We start from the raw sequence: 12536 nt of genomic DNA, 5'->3' as shown, positions 1-12536 counted from the left end.
CCAGTTGACCAATGAATCATATTTCTGGTAGCATCAAATTGTGTTGAGATTGGATGTTTCATAAAACCACCTTGAGACTTTCTGGGTAGTGCACAATTATACAATACCACATATACAATATTTGACTATCGCTCATGAACTACCAGGAGTAAAGCATAATGAGATTTTGTTCATCCTGCTAACCCCAGGATTGGAAAAATTGGGGTTGGTTTGCTTTTCAAAATAGGAAATATAGTTCATCTTCTGCATTGCTCCTTGGTACTCCAGTGCAAATTATCCTCGCATTTCTCCATAGAAGAGCATAGGAGCTCTTACCACTCCCAGCTGAAAGGAATAGGCCTTCTGAGTGATGTTTGAACACGTTTCTACTAAAGGAGAAAAAGGAATACCTGGATACCCTTCCTTCCATTAACCCTGGAGGTTTTCTCATATCTGGTGAGGGCAAGACCAGTCTGTGTGGGAGCCTCTTCATAATTGCAAGTTCAGAGTTGGCACATCATTTCCTGGTTGTGTTGAATATGGTCCTTTTTTTTTTTATCAATATATTACTTTCCATGAACAGACAGAGCATCAAGTCCTCAAGCCAATAGTTAAACTTTATTTGTTCCTCATCCTCCATGGGAAGTGTTGCCTTGACTCTCATATTGAGGAATTAGGGTTTAAGTTCATAATCTCAGGTTGAATGATCTCTTCATGTTAAGGAGAAGGCTTGTCCACTTGGGTGTTGCTTGTCTTTTCTCTGTAACTCTGATAGTTCAACATGCATCATTCTGTAACTTTTAGTTTGTGTTTCCTTAACTCTCTCAATACAGGCTCTGTCAACTTGGTAAACCATGTGACATCTTTGTCTTTGTTTAAAGGCTTTATAGATTTAGTACTTCTAATTTTCAATATAATTTGTGTATCTTCACAAAATTTGGCAGTCTTTCACACACACACACAAATAGTTTTCGGAAAAGTATTTTTAATAAACTAAAATAAAGCTTTGTCCATGAATATGTTGAGTATTTGTTTTGAATAGTCTTTGTAAAAAGTAATTTTCATGCTAAGGTCAAAAATACTTTTCCTTATGCCCCAGTGGCATGTTTGCAGACTTATGATGCTAGAATCCAGGTTTCAAAACCCATGGCGGGTGGAGAATATATAGGCCATTGGGTAGCTTTGTGCTTAACTTCAAAACAACAACTTTTCCTTATTTCAGAAATTTCAAATTTCTTTTTTGTAATCCCTAAAACCAGCTAAATATATTTCAAACATTTTTGTTCAGTAAAACTTCATATTTTCTCTACCCTAACTCAAAACAGAATCAGTCAATTGGATCGACCTCATAAGCAACAAACAAAAAATTGAAACAATTCTAAATTACCAGTTTGTCTTGTTAGAATGACTTCAGATTGTAACCTCAAACTACATTAATTTAACGTAGCTTCAAGCTCATAACAGTATACCTCTATTTGTAATTAAATGTTATTGTTTTATTGGCATTTCATCTTTACCTGACTTATTCATTCTATTATAAGTTGTAATTGACATGGAATACGTGCAGCTGATGTTATGCTACTATATTACATTACAAACATGTTGCTTGCATGTGTGCCTTGTGAAACACTTTTATTATATTATTCATTTTATCCAATCTTAACTAATCTAGAAAAATTCCTGTTTTTACATTTTTAGTTACTTTTATATTAATAGATAAAGAATAAATATGAAAAACAAGAAATACTTATCCAGTTTTATATTTTCTTGCTGTTGATTGTCAAAAACATTTAAGCCTACTTTTTATGGTAATGGCAATAATGGACTAAATAATCTTTATGTAATTAAATAATGCACCAAAGAGCATTGACTAATATTATACAACAAATATAATTATGTGACAAGAGCACTTACAAATTCATCCAAGCTAGTTGTTAAGTTTCTTACTGGAACATTATTTGTACTGTGAGGGAAATGGAATGTTATCTGTTTAGAAAACAACATCATGCAATACATCATTTAATAGATGAAAATCTTGACTTTCTATCAGTTATATATAATATATAATTAAAAGTAAGAGAGAACTATTAACATCTTGAAAGAGAGCTTGTATTGTGGGGGACCTGATCTTCTGTTTGATAATTCTGTAATCAAACAGAATTGAAGGCCATAAAAATTATGATTTGTCTGAGCAATGACTATTTCATAGGAAGTAACTTGCATTTAATTTGTTTCTCTTTCATGGGTGGTAGAAAAAATAGAGAAGGCAAGATGCCTAGTAAAAATATGTCACATGCTTCTTACTAGGAGAAAATATGAACTTGGAACTTGCATGCCATTGAGATATGGATTATCAGCTAAGATTTAATGCTATACTAATTGGTATAAGATAAAGAAATATTAGTTTAATAAAATTTTAAATGTAAGACAATTAAACATTTCTGTCATGCATAGTGAAGGATACCCAGGGAGAAAGAGGTAGTATCATATTACTATAATTCACTAATATCACACTACAATCATCATGCCCAAACAACAGCTTAAGGTTCATAACTCAATAATTTCAATGAAAAGATGTGAGACCTCATCTGGATGACTTTCACAAACGTACAATATTTCCAGACTAAATGAGTCTAGCTTTGCAGGAGGAACCAGTTTTAGAATAGATGCCTTTTCTTGCATGTTTATTCTCATTATGTTGTGGTTTGCCACTGTTGCCTTCTGGCCTTTATAATCCAACTTTTATATTTCATATTATTTGGGCAAAGAGCATAATTATTTCAGAAGTAATGTAGGTCCTACTAGCATGCTATGCCATATTTCAGTTTGCACATATTTTCATTATGGATCTTCACATCATTGGCCCCTCCACTTTGTCAATGTAGGATTCTAACTCGATGTGAGTGAAAGCAACTGTTTCTGTAGCTTATATTTTCCTATACCACAATTATATTTTCAGTAATCCCTTCCTTCTCACACACTATCCCACCCTTCCTCCTTAAGATGGCCTGTGTTTGGGTCTCATAAATTGCCAGTCTTGAAAAAGTGAATAAAATGTAGAAACTGGTAAATATTATTGGAAATATATTTTTGGTATAAAAACATGTAAACTTGAAATTTATTTTAATTTCATCTCTAGATCAACCTCTTAGATTAATATAAACATTGTTTTAGCAAAACTTTAAGTTGTATCTGTTATTCTCCCTAATTGTAACAAAATCAGCAGTTTAGTGTAAAATATGAAATAAATCTACATTACCCTGTTTTCTTTCTAGAATAATTGCTATTTATTGACAGACTACTACATTCTATTATTACAGTAAAAGCAGAAAGTTCAAGCTAAGTTTTTACAAATACATTGCTTTATAGCTACACTCAGATCTTCTCAGAGTGTGGTGAAATTTTTAATCACAGTAGGACAGCTTTATATAAACAAAGGATAAAATTTCCAGCACCAATGTTGAACTGCAAAATAATACCTTGCAGTGTGCATGTGCTGTAGTGAATAATTTATTTAATCATGTCTCATTTATATTTTCCTATCTAATCTAATAACTTTCTAATTTTGCTCTTATAACAATAAATAAATAATCGTAAAAAAATTAAGAATTTGAAATTTTTGTATTCATAAAAACTAAACTATTGATGCACACTTATCCTTGTTTTTAGTACATATAGTGTCTCACAAATTTTTGTTTTTAAATTCATATATGTGTCAGAATATAAAATATTGTCATGCACAGTAAATAGAATACCCTTAAACTACTGTGGTTTTAACTGGCTTTCTAACTGGGATAATTCCAGTAGTTGGTGAAGCCATGTTCCAAGGATGGGAACAATGAATTTAAGGCCAAATTTTGAATGCCTCTTTCTACTGGTTATAAATAATTCAATAGCAAATGTCAGAAAGAATTACTGACATTTTTTGAAATACAGGATGAGATAGGAGGAGGAGCATGGCTTGTGGGTTTCACTTTATTGAATATATCTCAGTAAAAAAACAAACTTACAGGCTAGAAAATTAGATGATCATATAAGGGTTGGAATAAAATCTAAAATGAGAAATTTATAGCAAAAAAAGTGTCAAGTGATTAAGAAAATTGAAACATTTTACAGTTTGAATTATAGACTATATTTTGATGCCAAGTTTATTGATGTGTTTGATTAAAGTTTTAATGTAACTGTGAAAAGCTGTGATATGTACTTGTTAGTCAAAATGACTAATCCCATGTACAAAGTGTTAATACTTTTAAAATTTCTGGAAAAGGTATTAAATATGTGTTTGAAACATTTTGATTAACATGATCTTTCAAATAAGTAAGTCGTATAAGCAGTTAACATATTGGTGCTCTTCAGTTCACTAGTGCTGTTCTTTCTTCATGCAACTTTCTATGCATTACTTCTAGTTCTTGACAGTAAATCTATACAGTGATATTCTGGCTCTGGTTTAGCAAGCAGTGATGGATAATACCAGCCACAGACCACCAATACAGTGACCATAATCTTCTGTTTGTGCAACTTTGGCTATGGGAAGTGTTTTCATACTTTGTCACAGTTGATCCACTGTGCAGATCACTTTCTGTTGTTGTAAAGGATCCACTTTCCATCGCAAGTGACATTTCAATCAAGAAATGGGTTATTTCTGTCGCACAAAATTAGCATAGAGTACAGTTCAAAACAGCAAGTTTTCTGATTTTCACCAAGTTTGTGTGGAACCCACTTAAAGCTTTTTCACTTTTCCAATTTGCTTGAGATTGTCCAAAATTGTGGAAATGCCAACACCCAATCCTTGTACCATTTCTCAAACAATTTGGCACAGGTTTCTTTCCACTAATATTCTCAGTTGGTTAATTCCAACAGCAGAAGGGCATCCTCTGCCCTCCTTACCTTCAAGACTCGCATCTCTATTATGAAACTTTTGGAAACAATGCTGTACTCTTTGTTTGAAGTTGGTTTCTTCATCCCATACTTTGTTGATATTGTGAGCTGTTTGCAATGCATTATGAACAAGTATAAAATTATGCACAACTTTATTTTCTTTTCATCATTAATTGTAAGGGTCTGAAATATTAGAAATAAAGATTTAGAAAAGAATAAAAGCACTAATAAATAGAAGAAGGCTTTATTTTTTCAATGGTATATATGAAGTTGTAAAAAAGAAATGTTTCTTATCTCTATAAATGAGTAACATTTTGATATAAAAATCTGCCATTATTTTTTGAATAACCTAATAGTATATACACTTATAGAAGAACACTGAAAGGTTTAGTTTATCCTAATTCATAGTACTCTTTTGGTTGGAAATAAAAGATAACTTGATAAATAACTACCTAAAAGGTTATTGAGCTTGGTATAGCATACCTACAGTATAGATTTATGAATTCCAGAGTATCCAACACTTTTTATATTTTTAGCTAGAAGTTTAACATTTCATTCTGTTCTTAGTTTCAGTAGTTACATAAGCACATGTTTTTATTGAGTTTTAAAATGCTGTGATTCAATGAAATTTTGTTCTAGGTGAAAATAGAGGAAGTCATTGTGGAGAAGCTGATTGTGAGTCTCATACACCAGATGGTGAAGATAGTGTGGACGACTCCTGTTCTGAACAGAGCTCTTCCACTTCCATATCCAACCACAGAGAAAGTCGTGTTTGTGATTGTTGTTACTGTGAGGTCTTTGGCCATGGAATGGTTAGTTGTTGCCTTTTAAAATACTAGAAATAAATATACTGAAATATTTATAATTATAAAATTTAAAGTTATTTTTTATTAATCTTAAGTTTATAAATTGGCATTAAATATTTTTATTTGCAATTACTCTATTTTGAGAAGTATTTCTAAATTATCTAAATGTGCAATTGTTTGAAGAAATTTAATTGTAAATAATGTTAAGTATAAACTATTTTATGTCTTTATTTTAAAGTTTTGATGCAAAAGTTTATTATATAACTAAAAACAGCTGATAAAAGTTGAGAATTAAACAACGTGGGACCGTTGCAAGTAAATCAAGTTGTTAATTAGTTTTCTGTCTTGTAATTATTCAAAAACCCTATGTCTTGCCAAAAAATTATTTTTGTAATTGCTAATCGAAAAAAATAATAAATAGAGGAGCTGTTTTTCGATGTTCAGTACACAAATTCAAAGTGTTATTAACTTAAAATTGTAATAAAAGTCATAGAGTTACCTGTTAGAAAATAATAATCTGTATTTGTGAATAAAAGCTTTTATTGAAAGGAATATTGAGTTATAGTTTTACATCATATGACCTGTAACCCAATTTTTTAGAAAATAAAGTTTGGAGATGGATGACAAAAGCCTGTCAAAATGTTGTACATTTGTAACAGTTTATTTCTCTACCCATTTCAAAATTTTACACTTGTAATTTTTAGCAAAAATAAAAATTACTAACATATAAACTTCAAACATGATGTATTTTTTAAATATCTTGAAAATAGGGTGTTGCCTTGTATGATAAGGGTTAATACAAAACTACTGTGATACATGTATTTAAGTGTTCTTCTCTTTTAATGTAATGTTCATATCACATCAAGATCTACTGTGAAACAAACACAAATCTGGAAATAATGATTTACTAATGTTATTGCTGTCATTATACAAAAATTTACATTTAAGCTTGCTCTAAATGTACAAGATTTTATAATTTGAAGAGACCAGTTGCTGTGGCTTACCAACATATTCTAGAGTGTTATTTCTGTAAGCTAGTTTATAACACGTTCGTAATATAAAATCAGTTTGAGCACTTTTTTCCCTCAAGAATCAAACTATTGTTCAGTTGCATATGAAGTTTTATTTAAACTTAAAATTATACTGAAGTGATTTATCCCTATCTTTGACATCTAATCACAATAGACAAAAAAAATTGTTAGTATTCTTTTAGTTGTTACAACCACTCATAATTTTAAGTTAATGGGCCAGGCATGATTTGTTATAATAGAATTTACAAATTCTGATGGCATTAATAAGACTATATCACATAATGACTTGGTTAAGAATACTGCATGTGAGTTGGGAATGAATGTTTGATTAATCTTAAATATCAGTGTTTCACTGCTCTAGAAATTATAGAAAAGTACAGGATGTTTGGAAAGTCACTGTATAGTTTTATCTGTTAATAAATAAGTGCATAGTGATTTTCTGAACACCCTGTATATTTGCAGTAGTATGAGATTTATATGATTGCTCAGTTTTCATGTCAACCATTCTTCAGGAGCTTCTGTAGCCATAACTGCTCTGTTATAGAATTTTGTCCATATATTAAGTAAACTTATCATCATCAGAGATATATTTGTTTTTTTATTATTTAAAACTGTTTTCTTGTTATTGTCACATTAAATGTGGTTTTTAAAAAACATTTGCTCCAAATGAGTAGTTTTAGTTAATAAATTATTATTGGATCTATTTCCAGGCTGCAATGGCCCCTGTTAGTAGGAATTATCCTGAAATGAGAGAACGATTAAGGTTAAAGCTAAGCAAGAGAAAGGTATTAAAATCTCTCTCTTTTTATTTTGATTTGTTTATTTTGCAAGAGAGGAAAAGTGTTTCACTAGTTATGTCTATTGATATAATTTGTCTGACATTAGAAATAATTTGTTTGACAAATATAAATAATCAGTGGAAGTGGTTCTTCATTCTTCATCTCTTGGCCTAAGAAACTCTAAAACTGACCTTTAAGTTTTATTAATTTAAGAACAACTTCTATGAGATATGTCCATTTGAAGGCAATATTACTAAAGCTTAATGTCACTAGTATACTTCTAAGATACTAGAATTTTCATAAGCAATGTATAGATGAATTAGAATTAAGTTACTTTTAATTCATGTCAGTTTAGTCATTCATGAAAGACAAAATAACTCAATCCTATTTACTAATGTACTTTCATCAACCAATGTTATTAAATTTTTGTAAATGCGAATTTTTACATCTCACACAAATCAAAAAAAAAATTAATTTTGTTTGTAACTGTAATAAAAAAAATTACGGACTTGCAAAATAGTTTTATAAAAGCTACATATGTATAATTATTTTCAAATATTGCATAATTGACAAATAAGATTAAAGCACCATTTATCAATCTGCATTTTGGCTTAATGCTTTACATCTGTAACTATCGGATTACTGTAATAAATCACTTATTTCAAATGTTTCATTACCATTATGATATATTTAAGAAATGATTAAAGATTTAGATCTTATTTAAAGCAAATGCTTGAACTGTATGTGATATCATGTCAGTCATTTGAAATACTAAAGCACTCCATTTAACAGTAAACATTAATATGTGGTGTTATACTTTGGTTAACTCTCTCGCAACAAAGTCAGTCAAAATTGACAAACAGCATATTCACTTTTTTACTTGTTATAGTTTCCATATTATAACTTTCAATACACTAAATACATCTTCAAAAAATTTAACAAACTTATTAAAAATATTGCAAGTCTTTTTACACACAAAATATCAGATTTCTTAGTGAAGTATTTTTATTAAATATTTTTTGGTGAACGTATATATAATTTCTGTATAATATTCCAAATGTTAAGTAATTTCCATATTAAGATTAAAAATTGCTTTTCTTCCCCTCAAAAATCTCATTTATTTGTGTAATCTCTAAAGTATTTTGAATAAATTTGAAATGTTTAATTTTTTCTCAGTAAAGGTTTATGTTTTATGTGTTATTTTCTCTATTGTAGTCTTATACAAGGATGGCCAATTTGAATGGCCTCATAACCAAAAATTGAAATAAATCTAAATTACCCTTTTTTTTTTCTAGTATAACTTCAAATTGTAGCATGAAGCATTTGTTTATCCTAAATAGCTTTCATGACAGTGTACATCTATTTATACTAAAATGTTATTGTTTTATTGTTCATTCAACCCATTCTAACTACTTTTTGTGCCATCGTGAGTTTTAAGTCACTTGGTAAATGTGCAGTTCACATTACACTATTGAACTATTACACACTAAGTGCTTGTAAGTATGCATTTTGAAAAAAAAATTATTGTTTTTATTATTATTATTAACTTAACCTAACCTAATTTTAAATAACATGAAAGTGTGCTATTTTTACATCTTAGTTACTTTTATTATAATAAATAATTGATACAAAATAATGAGAAAAAATACTTGTCTGGGTCCATTGTTTTTCTGCTGTTAACTTATTGACACTTAACCCTACTTGTTTATTCTAATAGTAGTATGGCATTACATAATGTATTATTTGAGTGATGCACCAACAAACATAAAATAATGTATAAAAAGTAGACAATGTCCCATAACTTTCATAATTTTTATAGCTTTGTAACTATGCAACAAGAACCATTAAAAATTCAACTGAGCTTCTTGATGTGTTTCCCATGGGGATCAAAGTTGGAATCAAAGTGAAATTCAAAGTTCTCTTTACAGTAAACAATGTCTTACAATATTTTGTCTTTCTGTTGGTTATAAATACTGTAGCACTGATCATCAGAGGGGGAAGTATTGGCAATTTGTGGAAGAGAAGGTGTGGCATGAGGGGTCTAGTTGTCTATTTCATGGCTGTGTAACCAAAAAAAGGTTGAATGCAATGAAAATTATACTTTGCTTAAACAATTACAGTGTAATAAGTAACTTGTATTAACTCTTTTACAACAGCCTCTGTTTCATGTACAGAGCCTGTTATAGTGTTTGTATCTTTGGTCAGAAAATAAGGTATTCAAAGCTCTGTAAACTATCTTGAACCACCTTTATATTTTATTTTTATGTGGCAGATTGTTATTCTACTGTCTTATAAATCATTGTTGAAAGAACTTCACTGACTTCATCTCAGCTAACCATAGAACTTATGCTGTCTTTTTCTGAATGGTATTTATCAGAACATAATGCCACTTTTAAGAAAATTATATAGCTATGTAAATTAGTAGATAAGTATATAATACTGGGTATTGTAGTAGCAACATAATGGCAGTGTCACAGAAACCCCACCATTCATTTGTGTACACCCTGTGCATTATAATATATGGATATACATTATTACTATTTACAAATCAATTTTATAACATAGAAGAATAAATAAAGTATATAAAACATTTATCCTTTCTAGTTACAAACTTCATTCTTTGCCGTTTGCTTTAGATTGGTCAAGCCTAAACAAATTTTATATGTGGAGAATAGAAAAGAGAATAATGTTTGTTTGTTTTTAATAAAAAATTATAAATTACTCTCAATACCACAGAATTCCACTATCATATATCAGGTTTAACACCTCAGCTGTATTTGGGTTATAAAGAATGTGACTTTTTATCTCATTAATGTCTTACTTTACCACTTGGAATCTACAATGAAAAAAAAAAGGTTTCCCACATAAATACTTTGCAGAAGTCCATAGAACCTAGTCTTTGATTTGGTATTCAAGTGTTATAGACAGAAGATGGTATATATGCACATTTCCAAAAATGGAAAGAGAATGGCAAAAGCCACTGCAATTGATTCACTAAATGTAGCGATATCCCAGCAAACATAAAAGAAAGTTCTTAATTTATATTTTAGCTTGCCAATAAAAGTATTTGGACATCAAAAACATCTAGTTTGGCTAAGTGCTGCATTCATTCCACCAAGTGACACATAAAAATCAATAGATTTTTTTAATATTTACTTTCAAATTAAGAAATGACTACTTAATGTATAATAGTACAATTTAAATTATATTTAAAGTACTCCATTATAGTATATGAATAAACTTAGCATCAAAACATAGCTAATAATCCAAATGTTTACATTATATAAATGTTAAGTTCTTAATTTTATAGAGCAATATCAAAATAATCATCAGGTATCCCTAGTATGAGAATTGTGAAATTTGCTCACTGGATATCCTCCCTTCCCCCCTTTAATTTATTTACCACATCTCCAAGAAGTACAAGATTTAATGTAAATTATGCATTATAATGTTGTACTTACTCTGGCAAAGCATGCATGGTTTTTATAGCTTCAATCTTATTCAGTTATAAAGCCATAAGTGAAAATCAGACTACTGTTGCCATGCCTACCTGTTTCATTCTCTCTTTCAGAATTTTCCAATAGTTCTCAATGAAGTTTACACTATATTATTTATAACCAATAGCAAGTTAAAGTTTTAATCTATCAAATGGCATATGTTGATTATTGTACAGAGAAATGTCTATTTTACTTCTAGTTCAAACTTTATTTCCATGAAAAACACATTGACAGGCTTATCTGAATTTGTAACAGCTCTTTTCACATTCACAGAAAGCCAAAAGAATCGATAGTTATGGGGCATTATCTGGTTTTTGCATGTGATTATTCTGTGTTCTTAGATGCAGTAGTACAATTAACCCTTTTGTTGAATCAAACATATAATGTATAATATACACGAGTTCACCTACACATTTGCACAAATTAAGTATTTGCATACCTTTGATACAGTATATGTATCTTCAGAAAATGTGGTAGACTTTTAGTAAAGATTACAAGTATCTGTATACAAAAAAATCAGATATTTTAATGAAATAGTTTTCCTAAAGCTTTACTTTGTTTATGAAAATAATCTGTTTTGTTACTAGTCTGAGTGCAAAGTGATTTCATTTTATGACTTAAAAAAAAAATTCCAAAAACCTCAAATATTGTGTGTGATCTCCACAACCTCCTAAATACATTTCAAACATTTGTTTTTTGTAAAACTTTATATTTTTTGTTATTTGCTATACTCTATGTGGGTCTGTCTCTTTAGCAACCTTATAATCATCATAAATTAATTAGGAAATAAATATAAATTATACTTTTTTTTCATATTAGAATGACTACATGTTATAACATGAAAATACAAGTGTTGTCTAAGCAGCTTAAGTCTCATAACATTATATATGAACATGTATGTTTATTATTTTTATTATATTGACCTTCCAGTCATGCCTAGCTAACATTACATAGCTTGCATTGATGTGATGCACAAGCAGTAAGGTTACTTATCCAGCTATATGAAACTGACCTTTAGTCTTCCCTGTCTTGGCTGTGTTTTAGTGTACTAGTATTTTGTAATATACAGTAACATTTCAATTAGTATACACTATATATATATATAGATTATTACTATTTAGAAATAAATTATTAAACTTATTTTTCGTAAAATATAGAACAATAAATCAAGAAGTAAAGCAAACAATTATCTCTTCTTGCTACAACTTTTGTACTCTGTTGTTGTTGGACATAGGTTATTATGCCTTTTAAAATTTTGCATGTGGAGAATATCACACAAAAGGTTATTTTAGGTTTTATATATACAGTTGAATAACCACAAAATCATAAATAAATAACTACAATGATTCCATAGAATTCCACTATAATTTATTAAGCTTAGTATTTTATAAAATATGAAACATCAAGCAGACTAAAGACACAACTTACCTCCTTGAAAACTTAGATTGAAAGAATGTGGAAGCCTTTTTAAAGATTAAAATGGTGAGGAAAACCACTCTCAGGACATTCTAAGTTGTTGATTGATTATTCACTTGTATACTGTAGCAACAGCATATAAGGAACTGT

The 12536-nt window shown here is 29.5% G+C and overlaps 1 protein-coding gene across 2 annotated transcripts in view; it reads left to right on the top strand.

The window, feature by feature from the left end:
- Window positions 1-12536, top strand: part of LOC143229049 (protein FAM193A-like) — a 101132-nt gene that overhangs the window by 63973 nt on the left and 24623 nt on the right. For both annotated transcript variants that reach the window (XM_076460757.1, XM_076460756.1), the window contains exons 14-15: window positions 5497-5669; window positions 7405-7479. In XM_076460757.1, the coding sequence (XP_076316872.1) occupies window positions 5497-5669; window positions 7405-7479 (248 nt within the window). The remainder of the gene's footprint in view (window positions 1-5496; window positions 5670-7404; window positions 7480-12536) is intronic.

The sequence above is a fragment of the Tachypleus tridentatus genome, chromosome 10 (assembly GCF_004210375.1).
Source record: "Tachypleus tridentatus isolate NWPU-2018 chromosome 10, ASM421037v1, whole genome shotgun sequence".
NCBI lineage: Eukaryota > Metazoa > Arthropoda > Merostomata > Xiphosura > Limulidae > Tachypleus > Tachypleus tridentatus.
The sequence above is the reverse complement of the archived record's forward strand: the minus strand, read 5'-3'. Positions and strand labels throughout refer to the sequence as shown.